This window comes from Medicago sativa, chromosome 8 (genome assembly GCF_051527215.1).
Source record: "Medicago sativa cultivar Bolivia chromosome 8, Bolivia_mono, whole genome shotgun sequence".
In the NCBI taxonomy this organism is placed as follows: domain Eukaryota; kingdom Viridiplantae; phylum Streptophyta; class Magnoliopsida; order Fabales; family Fabaceae; genus Medicago; species Medicago sativa.
Window position 1 is genome coordinate 69,587,994 of NC_140756.1, and position 18,166 is coordinate 69,606,159.

The 18,166-nt window shown below is 34.7% G+C and overlaps 2 protein-coding genes across 2 annotated transcripts; both read left to right on the plus strand.

Annotated features, from left to right (window-relative positions):
- The first annotated feature begins 5,334 nt into the window (after positions 1 to 5,334).
- LOC146900985 (Ribosomal protein L25/Gln-tRNA synthetase, anti-codon-binding domain-containing protein) lies at positions 5,335 to 9,418 on the plus strand. The gene is made up of 3 exons (XM_085733519.1): positions 5,335 to 5,799; positions 5,892 to 6,021; positions 8,916 to 9,418. The coding sequence occupies exons 1-3, from the start codon at positions 5,419 to 5,421 to the stop codon at positions 9,170 to 9,172; spliced, it is 768 nt and encodes a 255-aa protein (XP_085589645.1). The 5' UTR covers positions 5,335 to 5,418; the 3' UTR covers positions 9,173 to 9,418.
- Positions 9,419 to 11,699: 2,281 nt separating this feature from the next.
- On the plus strand, positions 11,700 to 15,664 carry LOC146900986 (peptidyl-prolyl cis-trans isomerase CYP40-like). Its single transcript, XM_085732274.1, has 7 exons — positions 11,700 to 12,424; positions 12,769 to 12,856; positions 12,979 to 13,031; positions 13,742 to 13,843; positions 14,509 to 14,584; positions 15,204 to 15,241; positions 15,338 to 15,664. The coding sequence occupies exons 1-7, from the start codon at positions 11,753 to 11,755 to the stop codon at positions 15,389 to 15,391; spliced, it is 1,083 nt and encodes a 360-aa protein (XP_085588400.1). The 5' UTR covers positions 11,700 to 11,752; the 3' UTR covers positions 15,392 to 15,664.
- The last annotated feature ends 2,502 nt before the right edge of the window (positions 15,665 to 18,166 follow it).

The following is an 18,166-nucleotide window of genomic DNA, read 5'->3' on the forward strand; positions in this document are numbered from 1 at the left end:
GTTAAAGCGCCTGAAAAATTGCTTTTCTTTACTATCCCACTTGTTCTGCCACTTTTCTAGTCTTTACTCTTGCATCACTCAAGCTTCTTTACAATCTTTTCTACAGGTTTTCTAAAAATTATCAGGGAAGAAAACAAGTAACTCATCACAAAACTCTCCATTTTGGGAATAATACTTACCATAGTCAGTGTAGGCCAAAACCACAACCCACAATGATTGAAGAAGAAGACGAGGTGAACTACGGAGGAGGAAGAACAATGACAGCCCCAACCTCATGTACAACAACACCAATAAAAAGTGCCAGAGTGAATCTGCAACTTTTATGTGTTTATTAAGACATATCTCCAGGACATTTTACAGATCAAAGCACTAACCAAATCACATGTTACAAACTATGATTGATGAAAGGATAAGCATTTAAAGAAAGGATAAGAAGAACATCAATGGAGAGAGAAACGAGAATCATGGTTTCTTGTTGGTGTCTAATTAATCTCTTGGGTGGAACCAATTAAGATCCAATTCAAAAATTCTAAAATCAATCTAATGAAGAAGGATAATCCAATTCTAAAATTCATGGTTTCTTGTTGGTGTCTAATTAATCTCTTGGGTGGAATATTGGCACAAAGAAACAAGAAAGTATGAGCTGTAATTGATGTTGCAGTAATGGAACGGTTAGAAAAATAGGATTGAGCTGCATAAATCCCATTGAGATTGGGAAAGTAACGATTTTTGCTGTGTAAGCGGCAGTTAACTGTCGACGCTTTAACCAACGGTAATTAACTACCGCTGGAGGTAATTTGGTCATTTACTTGTGTCAATAGGAAGTATTCTATGTCAGAAAAGCAATTCTCTACATAAAATCTAGAGGTTCTTAGTCATTTTAATGATTAATGGGTCTAAGAATAATGAACTAAAAAGTTTTTTGAATTTTCCCGATGTGAATATTTTTTTTACTAACATGAAATTTCTTGAGATGAGATATTGTATTCACATAGTTCCTTCAGCCCCCTAGACTTGCAACTCAAATATGATGTAAAGGTCCAAAGGTTTATCTAATGTGACTACTCAAGGGTTGTGTCACTTCATGATATGAGCTTCTAAACACATGTCTCTATCATATCAATTGAATTATGTATGATGCATTCGTTACTTTTATATGAGGGATTGAATCGTTGGATTCATGGATGAAGGATCGTGTCGCTTGATTGTAATGAGTAATTCTGAATCACTGTCGATCCGTGTTAAACAGTCACTCAAATTCTTATATAAACCCTTTTCTTTTTCATATTGTTCCTCGTTTTCAAATTGAGATTTCTCAAAATGATTTTCCAAGTATTTTTCTATCTCATTGTCTCTGATTCATCTCTTTGTTCTTTCTTGTGTAATTTCCTCGATAGTTGTCGTCTCCTTTCTTTGATTGTATGATGTCTCATTTAGAAAATGCTCATCTTAGTACCTCATCTGATGCTCTGATTGAAGTCATGTTCTTAGAGACTTCGACGAAGGTTTCATCCATTTCTTCTGAGAATAGGTATGGCTTAGGGAAAGTTCCATGTGCCTTTCCTTTTGATAACCTACGAAAAATGTTGGTTGTTACCTTTACTTTTACCTCTAATATTCAAGTGTTCTTTAAGTGATTGTATGACCTATTTCTCCTTACATGTGTCTATTTAGGTGTTTATTAATTCAATTAGTTTTTTCATGTTATTTAATCATTTGGAGTACTTTAGGCTTGCTAGTGTTTGGTTCAATGACCATGAAATGCAATTTGGTGAAGTTGAGACCAAGGTTGCAACGTTGTAATGAAAGCTGCAGCTTCGCGTACTACAAGACTAGTCAAGTTACATAGTACATAAGTGGGTTCAACATATGGCGTGGAACTGAAGTTAAAGGAAGCTCAAATGATTGATAGTACACTGTAAGAATAAGGAATATATTTGATCATTAATAAATAAGGAAAATGACAACTTTCATGGAAATTACAAAAGGGCGCAAAAAGGTAAGGGCAATGACATGTATGATGCCTTGTCCTATGCAAGGACAAATTTTATGTTGAGCTAATGATCCTTCTTGTATCGTTTCATTGTTGCTACTAACTCTAGCAGCCACTTAGATCTCAAACTCATATTATACATTATGAACCTTCATTCATTCCACCTTAAAGGCATTATAGCTAATTTTAGCTAAATTCATCCATTTCACCTTGAACCCATATTCTACTAACCCTAGCAAACGATGAAATGATGTTTACCAAACGAGGCTTTTTTAGTCATACGACTCATTCGCTATAAGCTCGTTTCATGACCTTGCCAAACAGACCCTGTGTATATTTTTAATTCGATATCTAACCTAAAGACCAACTAATTAAGATGACCAATCTCATTATCCATTTACGAAAGATTCAATTAAAGTCAAAACAAAGTTCTATAAAAACCTAAACAAATACATTTCTGTAGACCATGATTTTCGGGTGTCAATCCATTGATTAGTTTTGAACCTTCAATCGTTGGGCTTTTCGATCTTTATTCGTGGGAAGGGAAAAGATGAATTAAAACCCTTTTTCAAAGACTTTGGATCCGGGGGTTGATTTCGATAGAGGAAGGTGTTAGGCACCCCTAAAGACCACGGTACTCCGTGGGAACCTCTTTCCTAACTTTATCTTGTGCTAAAATATTTTTATTTTGAAAATTTCTTGCTTAGGATCTAAGTGAAAGAATGGAGGGAGAAGAAGTAAGTTCTTGTTGTTTTTTATTTGATTGATTTGGAAGGAATAAATCCTTTGCCTACGTACCCTAAAAAGGGATCAAAACCACCGTAGTTCACTCTTAAAAATATTTTTTTGGTGGGTTAGGTTGATTTTAATTTGTTTTTGAAAATTGTTTTAAGAAGGGTTGCGAGACCTCAAGATATAGAAGAATAAAACGGTGTGAAGTTGGTCAATTTTAATCAAGAAATTTAGTCTAAGTTCAATTAAGATTCATTAGAAATTTGATTAAGAAAATAAAGGGAAAAAACAACTTGGATTTGGATCCAAGGTTTATTAAGAAAATAATTTGACTTCTACTTATTTGATTTTTGAGATAAATTTTTTTTTCTTCTAAACTAACGGTAAACTAGCGTAAAAACGTGAAAACATAAAGCGAGCATAAAGTGATAAATAAAATGGTGTTGTGTCGGTGCTTGTGTCGGTGTGTGCAATTACTACATTATTACATACCCTCCTAGATACATTCTAAGGCAAGAAAATAAAAAACACAAAAATAAATTACATCAATGCTTAAATACACACTATAATATTGACATTAAAATAAAATGCAAGGAATTAAAATATGCAAGAGATGAGAATAAATGCAATTATGATATGTAACCATGAAAATTGTAAAGAGAACAATTAAAACAAATAAAATAAACTCACATGTTTTTAGGAATTTTTAGAAGAAATTTTGAATAAAAGGAGGTGCGAAAAAGAAGAAACAGTGGTGTAAACAGTAAAATAGTAGAAAAATTTGAAAACAAAATGGGCGTAGTACAAAAAAAATTGGGCTTAGGCCTGGTCAGATCTGAACCGTGAGATTAATCAAAGGGTCTTGATCTGGTTCCAGGAATCTCATCACAGCCATTTGATCAAAGATCCAAGGGTTTCTAAAAAAAAGATAAAATAAACACTAAGACAAGGAGCAAAATGACAGTAAAGCAGGGACCGTCAGATCCATGATCTGACGATTTAAAATAAAAACACATGGTGAACTACATAAGGGATGCTAGCGCAGTATTCTAAAGAGAGACTCACAGTAGCCATCAGATCTTAGATGTCTCCATATCTAATGGTTACAAACACACAGGAGCATAATAAGCCATGGACGCGCGCACACACAATTAAGGAGGGGTATATAAGGATATAGACACCAAAAAAACAAACACAACTCAAAAACACTCCTCTGTCTAAACTCAAAAACACTCTCACTTCTCTCTATAAAACAGGCCGCCGGAGAAGAAGAGTAAGCGGCGATCGGAACCGCTCTGACGCGGCGGTCGGCCGGAGAGCCGCCGTGTCGGAGTGTTTTTTTTTTTTGAAATATTTTTATACCGACGGCTTCCTCTTCTTCTCCTCTTTGCAAATATCAACTTAAAAATTCCAGGAAACCAACACAAACTACTAGATCTAAATTTAAGTTTCGAAAGCTTCAAAAACGAAGAACACAAATACGACCTACTACCTTCGATTGCCGCCTCTGGATACTTTTAGATACTCGATTCCGATCCGGTCCGAGCTGTTGTTGTTCTTCATGGCTTCGATTCAGCTCATCCCCGATCTTCTTCTTTCATGAAACCGGCTCGGTTTAGCTTCCTCCTCTATCTCTGTGTCTCGGATTCTTCTCGGTTCCGTTTCGTTTGTATAGTTTTGATTTGGTTCGCTCTTCTCTGTGATCTTGTAGTGATTTGTATGTTAAAACCGATTTGCTGTTGTTGTTGGAATTTACGGACAGTGGCGAGGATTGTGCTGGAATCCGATTTGAATTGTGAGGGTTTTGGAAGTTTGATGATGATTTTGAATGTGTTGTTCTGATTCTGGAAAAAATGAACGAAGTTCATGATGAACACTCATGAGTGTTCATGATTTTTGAATGGTTTTGATCTGAAAATGTGGAATGGAATGGAAAATTAGGGTTTGTGATATGCGGCTGCTATGATTGGACTTGTCAGACTCTGGCAATTAATGCTACTATTTATACTGTGTAAAATTAGGTTAACTCTGCAGGTGCATCAGATTAGGTGTCCCTTTCACTGGACCAAAATACCCTTACTTGGGTCTGACTTGAATAAAGGACAAAGAAAAACTGGACTAAAAAAATGGACCAAGAGAATAAAACGCAAGACTAAAAGGAAAATGGCACAGTTAATAAAATAAATTAAATAAAAATATAAGAATAAAGAAGAGAATGACTAAATAAAGAAGGAAATAATAAGAAATAAAAAGAGAATTAAAATGAAATTAAAAATGTCCCTTTCGGTAACCGAAATGAGGTATTTTAAAATACTTTTCTGTCGAAATTCCGTCTAAAACGACGGAACTTCTCGACGTTTTAAAATACGAATAAAAACTTAAAAACAAAGAAAAGTGGTCAAAAATTGGGGTATGACAATTTCTTTTAGTATAACCCTTAACAAACAATTGACTTTTTGTAGTTTGCAACAAAATTATGAATTTAAGAAAATGATAGTAAGAATTAAGTCAAAATTTAAAAAACCACAAGGAAATGCACAAAATTTTCCTCTCGACAGTAAAAAACGATGCACAAAATTTTCCTCTCGACAGTAAAAAACGAGTAAGCCCAAATAGGTCAATAACCTAAAACCCCTAACCTCTAACCTCAAAACCCCATTTTGCGTTACAGAGAGAGAAACAGAGAAACAATCATGGCGCAGTGGTGGCGCTCCGCCGCGAGCCACCTCCGATCAACGGAGGTTCACCCTTTAACCTCATCCGCACTCCGTCGCAACCACTACCACACAATCCAAGCAATCCCTCGAGAAATCACCGGCAGTAGAGTCGCCGCCAGAGACAGAAAACAAGGGCGAATCCCCGCCGTCGTTTTCTTCCAGGACCTTCTTGAAAAATCCCCCGAAGCTCGATCCACTTCAAGGAAGCAACTTCTCACCGTCGAGAAGAGGCAGATTAAGGCAGTGCTGAACTCCATTGAAGCTCCGTTCTTTTGTTCGACGCGTTTTCCGCTTCAGATTCGTGCTGGTTCTGGATCCACTCATTTGCTTGAAAGTGGAACTGTTCTACCTATAAAGGTTTGTTTTTTATTTTTTTGTTGCATTTTTTTTTTAATTTTGTTTGAATTTTGGAAATGTGAATTTAGGGTTTGTGTTTTTTGTTTGTGTAGATTCATAGGGATGAAGAAAGTGGGAATATTTTGAATTTGGTGTTTGTTTGGGCTGAAGATGGTATGAATTTGAAGGTTGATGTTCCTGTTGTTATCAAAGGGGAAGATGTTTGTCCTGGTCTTAAGAAAGGTAAGTCCATTTTTAACACGAATTTGTTAGTGTAATATGAAATGATTGAAAGGTAATTCTTAAGCTATCAATAGTAATAATCATTTTTATGGCTTAGTTAGATATTGATCTGCAAGGTGATTCTGGTTTTACTGAATATGTTTGGTTTTTTGTTTTGTTGGAATCAAATTACTTTTCTGCTGTCTACTTTATGATTGTTTTAATTAAACATGGTGTATCAGTTGGGAAAAAAAAAATAGAAACTAAAACTAGGACAAAATACTTTCATTTCAAGAGGTAAATTTTTAGGCCAAACTATTGAGATGTAGATTTTAACGGTTTATCTTTAGACATATCCATTACACGGGTACCGTGGCCTAAACTACAAAATTACATAGCTGATCTCACCTAGTGGGACCAGATTCCATGCAACACATTCATACACACTGTTAAATTTAAATTGAGGTCGCTTGTGTTAGGAACCTAAGAATTCTAATCTTCAAGATTAGAGGAATGGGTAGAAGTACAAATTCAAATGATATCTCAGGGCCAAGAGAAAGTAAACATGAATTAACCGTTTAGAGGTGAGAGCTATTTGAAGACTTCCTAAGAATAACCAAAATAACAAATCTTAACAACAACCTAACAAGCTAAGCAATTAACATCTTAACACCAATTCTAACAAACTCCCCTTTATTCTAAGTCCTAATAGCGTGGCTCAGATTTCACAACAATAAAATCAGTATAAGACGATCTCGGCCTTTAATTTGCGATCAGATGGTCAAGATTAAAAATTGCGTCCCACACCCGTTTCCCACCCAGTGGGAGGTAAATACTTGCGTTGAGGTGCAAAAGGGACTAGTAAATGGGATAGGTGATTTGAAATAATTATATGCCTTGTCCTTAGACCGGATACCAAGTTTTAAAAAAAAAAATTGCCTTGAGATGTCTGAGATTGTATGGAATGTCTTTTGTCTCGAAGTATCTTGCAGATTGGCTTTCATTTCGTCTATTATTTTGCACAGTTATCAACCCTGATAACAGCCCAGGGTAGCTGAACCCAAAACCTCTATAGCAGGATTGCTAATATACTGAAATTTTTAATACAAGTTAAATAATACCCATGCACATGCCTATGTTTTTTGTTAATCCCAGATAGCAGCACTGACCCCCTAAAATGCTACAGCGGAAAGCGGATATCGCAAGGCTAAAAATCGGTTTAAAAAATTGAAAAATGCACAAAGTTAAAAAGATCATCATACTTAATGAATAAAGAACCTAAAGTACACAGCAATAAAACTTAAACAGAAAAGTAGAACATAACAAACTGAATTAAAATTGGAAGAAGAACGGAACGATTGTCTGTGTCTCTGTGAGCAAGAGAACAGAACATAATGAAGAACAGATCATTACCCTTAAAAGGGTTTGAATTGACATTTATATCCTTAAAAAAGACAACAAATTAAAAAAAGAATTTGAGGAATTTCTCTCCGAAACGCTAATAGCGGATGCGATAGCGGTTTGGGACTGCAATTAGCGGCCGCAACAACCGCTATTGTTGACGGCGGCTCGCAGCGCTATTGACAACATAGGCACGCACACACACACACACACACAGTGTGTGTGTGTGTTGAAGCATTCAATTGTGCAGTATTATGGCTGTCATGACTACCAGCCACCATTAAAAAATCACCGCATTATGGTTTTGTTTTCCAGTCGCTGCTGCAGCTATCACTGAGGAATTCACATCAAATTATGAGAATGCAGCCACAAATATGAAACACATTTAAAAATCCTTTTTACCCTCAAATCCCAAAGTTGGCCGTATAGACAACTTTTCAAAAAATAATATTTGCCTTTTAGAGCTTACTGCCTCATTGACATCGTAAAGGCTTCATTGCCTCTCAATTTGTTTGGAAGATAACAAGCACCTTGTTTTGACTAAAACCCACACTGCTCGCCATTGTAGTTTTGAATAGGTCCTTTTTTCTTCCTGGTCTTGCCTCTGCAGAGTGATGCTATTCCTTCACGTTCTCTGTTCTTTTCGGTTAATATACTCTCCTACTCACTGGTTAAAACCCACACTGCTCGCCATTGTAGTTTTGAATAGGTCCTTTTTTCTTCCTGGTCTTGCCTCTGCAGAGTGATGCTATTCCTTCACGTTCTCTGTTCTTTTCGGTTAATATACTCTCCTACTCACTGGTTAGCATTTATGGCGTTATCCACTTAGCTACATGGTGTAGTTCCACAGACGCAAAACGCCTCTGCATTAGTCTCCTCCCTTTATTTGCCTGGTTAAAATCTAACTGTGATTGTTGGCATGGCATGATTGTGGTCTTGTGGAATAATTTGAAAGATATTAACACTTGACTGTCCTAAAAAGTGGATATCTTCTCTCAATTTTAACCTTCTTTTCTTGTCTTACACTTCTATTTTAGCTATTTTTTCCATGAAAAGCTATGAAACAGCATTAGGTTAAAGCACTGTTTGATTCAAGAGAGCTATGGAATGCAAGAAATTCTGAATAAGTAATTTCAATTTAGAAAACAAGGAGAAAAAAATCATAATGCAAAAAAAGAACTAAACGAAAAGGTTATTAATTACAATATTTTCTAATGTATATTTTTGACAATGTATGTTGAAGATATATATTAAACTTTCCAACTTTCAGTTGTTATGACTTGTGCCTGTTGTATACCTTAGGACTTTTGCTGTTAGGTTGGGTCAATCGACTTATATATTATGCTTTGATAATATGTGCCACTGCCTTAAAATATCAACATTCATAATTCAAGGCAGATGATGTTTTTTTGCGTAGGGATCTCGATTAAACTGTTTACAAATTTAACATTAGTGGGAATTCAATGTGGTTTCTACTGCTAATACGGTCTATACTTTTTATGCCATTATTGCAGGTGGATTTTTGAATAAGATCAGAACTAGTCTAAGATATCTTGGCCCCTCTGAGCACATTCCTTCAAAAATTGAGGTGGATATCAGCAATTTAGATATTGAAGATAGGATATTCATGCGTGATATCGAGGTTCATCCATCCTTGAAGCTTCTGAATAAGAATGAAAACATGCCCATATGTAAAATAGTTCCAACTAGTTTGGGAAAACAAGAAGTAGTTCCAACAAGTTTGGAAAACCAAGAACCGGTTGATGCGTGATCACTGAAACAACATTTGAGATTCGACAGTGGGCTGAGATGAAAGGAATGAAAGGAATGCAGAGGCTTCCAAATAAACAGGGTTAACTCCCTGATTTGATGATATGTTGGCAGTGATGAGTACAAACACCTGAGATGTTAGAACCGTTTTGTATTAGACTTCATTGTTGTTTCAATATAGGTTGCCGTTGTTTTTTAATGGATTGATTATTTTCATTCAATCTTTGATGGCATAGAGTTGCTTGTAGCTTTTGTTGTTTGGTTCTTCTTATATTTTTCTATACTTTTAATCTCTATATTTAAAAAATAGTGTACTCTTTAATTTCAGGTGGTTTGAAATTGTTATTTTAAAGGGTTTAACATGAATAAAATTTGATTATATCAACGATATAAAAGTGTTTTAAGGAATATCTATTTCAGGGTGCGTTTGTTTTAGCTTTAAAAAAAATAGATTTTGAGTTAAAAGAATCTAGAGATTTTTTTTTTTAGAGATTTTTAAAAAAATCTAAAGCTATTTCTGTTTGTTTAGTATCATAAAAATCATTTTTTAAGATTTGAAACTCTTACACTTGAGTTCCTTGTATTTTGGAAAAAATAGATTTTGGAAAAGCTACTTGAAATAGATTTTCATTTTCAGGTTAAAAATGATTTTTTTAGCAAAATGGATTTTTAAAAAATCTAAAACAAACACAACAAAAATAAAAAAATCCAAAACAAACGGGCCCTCAATCTTTAATTGAAAGCGATTAATCACATCTTGATTGCTATATATATATATATATATATATATATATATATATATATATATATATATATATATATATATATATATATATATGGGTTATGCTATAACACACCCTCTCACTTTTGTGAAGGTGTGTTTTAGCATTGCACACCTTTTATGCTTGGACAAAAACACCCCAACTTTCCTTTCAACAAATAATTATAGATGAAGGGCAAATACGTAAATCATGGTTTAATATATGTTAATATCCTTTTTTATTCCATCTTTTCTCTCTCTTCCTCTTCTCGTCCAAAAAATAAAAAATAAGAAAGCTCTTCTCCCCCAATGGATGACATTACGCAGGTACAGGAAAACAAAATTGGGGTTTCTCTTTGACAGATACCTCCCTCCCTCCCCTTTTTGTTCATGTTCATGACCAATACAAAGTTATTTTTTGAGAGAATGACCAATACAAAGTTAATAATTCTCTTGACATCAATGCCAAAACAAAAGTTATTCCTCAATCAAATTACATGTACCTAAAGGAAAAACATCATAAAGTTCACAATCCAAGGTGTAACTAGTACAACCAGCAATACGAACTACAAAGATTCGATTCCGGCAAAGAGCGGTGGGGAGAGAACTCCGAAAACGCTGAGAACGCCGAGAGTGATGGTCATGTTTCATATTCAGTTCTGCGAATTTCGTTTTTGACAGAGGCTGTGTTGTTGCGTTTTGGCGGAGGAGGATGCGTGAATGGTTATTGGCGATGGTGGTGTGGCGTTGGTTGGATACAGTTGAGAAAAAAAATTGACATGGAGGAGAAGAGTTGTAGCAAAAAAAAATGTTGAATTAAACCATGATTTATGTATTTGCCCTTCATCTATACTTGTTTTTTAAAAGGAAAGTTGGGGTGTTTTTGTCCAAGCATAAAAGGTGTGCAATGCTAAAACACACCTTCACAAAAGTGAGAGGGTGTGTTATAGCATAACCCTATATGTATATATATATTTGAGGGATCTGTATTGAGATATATTTGCTCCCTCTCCTTTATTCTACGTTACAAAAATTGCTCCATGCCTTGTTAAAAGACTTGGTGAATTAGTTCGTACCACTTATTTATTTATTTTTTTACAAAACGTACCACTTATTTTTGTTAACTAACATAAAATTTCAACACAAATTCCACCAAAAAAAAAAGTCAGCACAAATTCCACCTCACATCTGCCTTAGTTAAAACCGAATTTCATCTCTTATAATTCTCGTGACTTAGCTAAGTCCTCTTACAAAAATAAAACTTAAATTAACCTCTTTCATTACGTTTTTTATTTTTATTTTTTATGGAAAGTAGTTTTAATAGTTATAAATTCATTTTTTAAAAATGAATAAGTAAAAATATCTACCTTATATAATGCAATATCGCTATCAATTTGAATTAAGCTCAAGCTCACAAGGACAACCTTTGACATTTTTATATTTAACAAATTAATCATTACCTTATTATAATATCAAGACTAATAATTTATTTCCAATTTAAAAATATCTTTTTTCTATGTTTGTTTTGGCTTTAAAATGGAAGTAGTGCAAACAATTATTTCTTGTTTCATTCTTTTGGTTTCTCAGACAAAAAAACAAACAAATAAAACTGTCTTAAAAATGACCAAAACCCCTCGTGTGGCTAATCGTAAACGTTTTGTCTCACAGCACAGTCATAAAAAAAAAGGTTTTCGAAACAAAAAAGAAAGAAAGCGGGATTAGGGTTTAAGACTTAAATAAAAGACATAACTTCACTTCACTCCACTCCACTTCACTCTTCATCTTCATTTCTCTTTCACCCTTTTTTCCTCTCTTCCGAAAATGCCGAACCCAAGAGTGTACTTCGACATAAGCATCGGCGGTGAACTCGAGGGTAGAATCGTAATCGAACTCTTCGCCGATGTCGTTCCCAAAACCGCCGAAAATTTCCGATCTCTCTGCACCGGCGAAAAAGGCATCGGTCCACACACCAACGTCCCTCTCCATTTCAAGAAATCCATCTTCCACCGTGTCGTCAAAGGCTTCATGATCCAAGGCGGTGACATCTCCGCCTCCGACGGAACCGGCGGCGAGTCAATCTACGGTCCAAATTTCGAAGACGAAAATTTCGACCTAAAACACGAACGGAAAGGGATTTTATCCATGGCGAATACCGGTCCAAACACCAATGGGAGTCAGTTTTTTATTACGACGACGAGGACGCCGCATTTGGATGGGAAGCATGTGGTGTTTGGGAAGGTTGTGAAAGGGATTGGAGTTGTTAGGTCTGTTGAGCTTGGTCCGGTTGGGGAGAATGATCGGCCGGAGCAGGATGTTGTGATTGCTGATTGTGGGGAGATTGCTGAAGGGGAGGATGAAGGGGTTATTAACTTTTTTAAAGATGGTGATACTTTTGCTGATTGGCCTGTTGATCTTGATACCAAGCCGGAGGAGCTTGAATGGTGGATGAATGCTGTTGAATCTATCAAGGGCTTTGGAAATGAACACTATAAGGTGAATTTCAAAGAATGGTTATAGAATAGGGTTTACTGAATTCAGATTTTGTTGATGCATATCTTTGTTAAAGGTTCTCTCCTCATTGTTGTTTTCGATTATTGAATCCCTAGTGTGTATCTTTTATTTGGTTGTTTTCGCATATAGAATAGTTTTTCTCGGCTACTTACTTTTACTTATAAATGTCGTATTTTATCATCAGTGATGTATTTGAATCTTGATTTAATAACCATGTAAGCTTAATGTTTTAGTTTTATTTGGGAATATAGTGGCTAGTTTTGGCCATTCTTATGATCTGCTGATTACCTTTGTGGTATGCTGATGCATTGTCTTTTGTGAAACAGAAGCAAGATTATAAGATGGCTATCAAAAAGTATCGCAAGGCTTTGCGCTATTTGGACATGTGTTGGGAGAAGGATGGTGTTGACCAAGGTTGGTTCTCGTTAGTTTGTTGCAAATGATCTGTGCTATTCTGTTTTTGGTTGTTGCCGTGGTTACTTACTGTTTTTCTTCTTTAGTAACTCATCTCTTGGTTTGTTTTTTTGACTTTGCAGAGAAGAGCACTGCTTTAAGGAAGATAAAATCTCAAATCTTTACCAACAGTTCGGTAAGTATCACATTGTCATCATTTTATGTGACTAGGGCTAGAGCAGACTTGTCTCATCAACTATTAGGAGTTGAGATCAATCATTGTTTGTTGTAATGTACTAACTTTACCACAAGCTTTAGTTGTGTAGTTAGAGGCTTAAGAATAGTTTTATGCCTAAAACTCTTCTCATGATTTTACTTTTACAGAATCATTAACCAGCCGACTTTCAATAATTGATTGCTACAATTGAGCATCATGCTATAAGTATTTATAATTAGCTGCATTCAAGACTTTAGTTTTGGAAATTGGGACATATGAATGTCTGTTTGTTTTAATCTAAAATAAACCCAAATTGCACATGTGATTGGCTCATGTTTTGTAAATTTAGTTGGTGTTTCTGTGTTCTTGTCCTGTGCCTGTTTTCTCCGGTGGCCTACCACCTTGTGAATGACTATTTTACTAAAGATACCCATGTTTTCTTTACAAATACTTACTCTCTTAGGGCCAAACTAACAAGGTTGGTGGGGGTGATAGTCTATTATATCGTCATGATACAACATATTACTCACTGCCCTTTTCTGAGTAGGTCTGCTTCATTCAACTAGGTCTGCATGATTCAAAATGGATGCTTTTACATTTTTTCTTACCTGTTATAATGTGTCACATTCTGTAGCAATCTTACTTTCTTCAATCAGTTCACTTAAACTAAATGTGAATTAAATTTTCAGGCCTGTAAATTAAAATTAGGTGACCTCAGTGGAGCTTTACTTGATTCGGACTTTGCAATGCACGATGGAGATAATGCAAAAGCTCTGTTTCGCAAAGGCCAGGTTGGCATCTTTCAATAGAGTTTCAATAGAGAAAGTAGGATGATGATGACCGTGTTTAACAATGTCATCTATCTGTCAGCTCTTTTATTCTGTCAGTCTGAGTCTACTATAATTCTGTTCTGTTTATGCTAATTTTTTTATTAGTTCTATCATAGAACTTTTATGCTACTAGGTTTTAGACATGTCTTTGCTTCCTCATACAGTCATATTGTATGCTGGTGTGAATTGTTTAATAGGGAGGAAAGGGTAAGGAAAAGAAGGGTAAAACCCTATCCATCTTGGTACAAATTGACAAAAAGTTTAAGGGGAAGGAAATTTAGATTTAGTTTAATTTTGAATGTGTAAAATAAATTTACACTTTTTCCTTCTTAAGTACCGAATTGTAATTTGCTACTTTAATAAATGAGTAAAATACATTATTTTCCTCCAAAAGTCAAAACCATCAAATTTATGGGAAGTCTGAAAATGTATAAGAGAAGTATTTTAAAGTATTTATGAAAAATCTCCATTCCCTTCCCCTTTTTCTTACAGAACCCCCAGACCAGGGAATTGATAACTATAACCAGTCATAGGGGATATATCATGCATGCACTTTGCAAGCTGAACCATAGCCATGTATTATATATAGTAATTTGCTAATTGTTTTTTGGTCTGCTTAATTTCAGGTGTATATGTTACTCAATGACCTGGATGCCGCTCTGGATAGCTTCAAGAGAGCATTAGAGTTGGAGCCAAATGATGGTTGGTGACTATTTAAATTTCACGAATCTTTATTTCATTCATTGCCTGTGGTCATAAATGCTTTTCGAAATTTTCTTTCTTAAAGTCAATTACTTTCTTATAACACTGGGGTCCTGAGGGAGGCTGTTGTTGAGTGTAATGAACTTCCTGGGTTCTTGATAAAGCTGTAAGGAGATTTTTTTTCATATAGAAACATATCTTTGGCTTACCAGGGTTGAAGGAGTCTATTCATGATAAGGCCCGATGTCGAGACAAGAAATAGTGTAGTGTTTATTCTAGCTAATAAATTGCCCTCACCCTTTCATTGTTGTCTTTAATCACATTTTCATCGTTTGTAAATCGTCCTGTTCGGGTAAACAAATCCTCCAAGTCACATCATTTCCACAATCAATTCAACATGAAATCTCTAAATATGATATTAACAAGTCAAAGTGTAAATGGAATTAGGTGCTTTTAAAAACACAATCTTCCTTTGTGTATGAAATGAAACATACATGAATATATTGAGATCCAAAACATCTTTGGATTATGACTCTTGAATATTTAAGTTTTACTTGTTTTTCAAAGTTAATTTGATATTTCTGGTAAAGTTTGACACATACCTTGCTCTGTTCTTCAGGAGGGATAAAAAAAGAGTACGCAATTGCCAGGAAGAAGGTCAGTAATACACCTTTTTCTTCCTTTACCATTTCAAATGCTGTCTTGTTCATCGAAATGAATTAAGTTTATTCTGTTTACTGCTTTTGGTTACAGGTTGCTGATAGACATGATAAGGAGAAAAAAGCTTATTCGAAGATGTTCAATTAGCCTTGATGCGGATATGGTGTATGTGGCGATGGTCTGAAACAATCAGATTTTTGTGGAGAGCATGTCTAATTACAAAGTCAACACTTTCTGATTTTAGTGACAGTCTGAAAATATCAGATATAGTGTATGTTTTTGAATTTATGCTTTCTAGATTGTGAAGCTGTGATAGATACTCTTATCACCATTTTGACAAACTCTTTGAGCATCACCTAGTGATTTTCTATAACAAAGATAGACATATTGAGACATATATGAAAGAATGAGAATTGTCTACTCGTTTTTTCTTAAATGGTATTAGGTCCAGTCACAACTGACAAGTTTTCTTAAATCGCGTTAATATTAGGCCTTTACAAATTGGTAAAACTAAAATCAGTTTCTATTGATTTGGATTTAAATGATATCAATATTATTAAAATTGAACAAGACATATTTATGTCTGTAACATGATTCTTGGGTTATCGATCTATGTAATATGTGAGGTCATCTACTCGTTTTCCTTATCATCTGTTGAAACATTTTCTCATTTTGTGCAAAATGGATGACTTCTTTGTTGTTTTAGTATTACTTGCTGATCTTCTTGAGTGTTGTCGTTTCGCCCCTTCAGACTTAACTAATGATTTGACATGGGATTTTGGTGAAGCATTGTTTATGTTAGTTGTTACTTCCTCTTGAACAATCACATCTTGGGTTTTTGCCTCCTTTTCCTTGTCCCGCTGGCCTATTATATTTCTTCTATTCCTATCCCATGATTTACTGGAATAAAAGTTGTTCAATCTTGATAAAGCAAACTCACGGGTAGCCTCTGCTGCAAGCTTTTGTTCCATCGAAACCGAAACTCGCCAGTTTGCCTGTGATATTCTTTCTTCAGCTCTTCTTTTTAAGTCATAATAGTCTCTATGACTAAGCTGAACATCAGATGTGTTATTTTCTGAATGATTGATCAGTTGAACAGCTTTGGCCGTGGATACTTCCACAGCATCTAACTCAAGTAGCACAGCTTGAAGCGTGAGCTGCAAGGTTTGTACTGTCCGCCTCCTTAGATGCAGGGTTTGCTTCAGTTTTGCCCTTGTTTGCTTTTCTTTCTTTATGTTATGCTTGAGCCTCTCCATATCATTGCACATTTGATCCAAAGCATGATTGATTTCATAAATCATATTTTCTGTCTTAAGATGGTCCTCCCTTTTAGAGTTGATGCTCTTTTGAGTAATCTCTAGTTGGGATTCCAACTCTGCAATGTCAGTTTTTGGTGTATTTGAATTTTGTTGAGCATTAGCTAGAATGGTTTTCTGCTTTTCAAGTTCATCTATGAGAGGCTTGGAGTCAAGCCAGGATTGCATGGCATTCTCTTTAGCTCTATTAAGCTCATTCTTTGCCTCATCAAGTTTTGCTTTTGCAGCCTCCATTATACTTCTATTCTCTTCCACATATTCTTTGTTCATGACTCTCTCCACAGTATCCTGCAGTTTTTTCAAAGCTCATGCAATGTGTGCATTTAAGTTGATACCTTACTTGTTTATCGTTTCTTTTGTGCTGCGGCTGTGAGTAGTTAAATATAATAGCAGACACAATTATCTGTTGGAATCTCATTTTGGTTTGTGATTTCCTAAGGATAATGGTCATTTCAATTAAGTATATTTGAGATTCCTATGAAGCATTAGTTTCTGCCGCTTCCTTTTGTCTGGTATATATGTAAATACCTGGTCATGGGATGATGCTATGCGACTGAACTCGTGAGTGTATTTTTCTTAGCATTTTTTTGGTTGGAACAATGAATGATATGAACATTCTTTTTCTAACACTCTTTAACGCTCTTTCTCTATTGGATAAAACTCATGTGAGTCTTACCACTTTATATAAAATCCATTTTCAAAGTGTAGGAATCACATGACTTTCATCTTATAAGAGAATGAGTGTTAAAAAATGTTAAAAATAGAGTGGTCATAATACTCTTCTTTTGGTCGAATGTGCTTAAAATAAAAGGCATGTTACATAGGAAATGGGGAATACTCAGATTTGAATTGACACATGGATGGTTGTGACCAAGACTCAATAAGTATGCTGTATTATCGTAAAAAAATCCAGAAAAAAAAAACGTTTCAATGTTATTTTTTTAAATATTTTTATTCTTTTTAGTTCATTATTGATTTTTTTCTTCTCATATCAAACTATTTTTTGAATCATAAATTTAAGTGCACTTTTTCTTTTGTCTGACTAGAACAAATGTAAGTATTGATTGAGTAAAATAAAAACAAAGGTTAGCATTTTTTGATTGATTTGAGCTTATTTTCTGATATCAATTAATTTTTTTTAGCAAAAATTCTGATATAAATTATGTTATATAGTTGGGGAGAACATATTGAATCAACTTATGATATTGTTCATAAGCTATTTTTAACTTCTTTTCATAAATTCTTAAAAAAAAAAAAACTTGTGAAAATAACTTATATGAAAATAATTTAACTTTATTTTACCTTTTGTTATAGAAATACCTTAGGTATAAACACTCGTCATCACAAATGTTTATGTTATAAATTGCAAATAAATTATGTATCCAAATAGCTTGTCTTGGTATAGGTAGTATTAAGGAGGGGACTGAACAATCTCCTTCCTTGCCATTTCATTCCTTAACCCATTGTTACAACCACCAAGCCAACATGAAAACTTGTGTTAGTATCAATACATAATATCTTTTTCATTTTGTAGTGAGCTTGCTAATAAATTAAAAAGTAGAAAAAATAATTAAAAGATAAACAAGTAATTTTTACTTGGGCACCA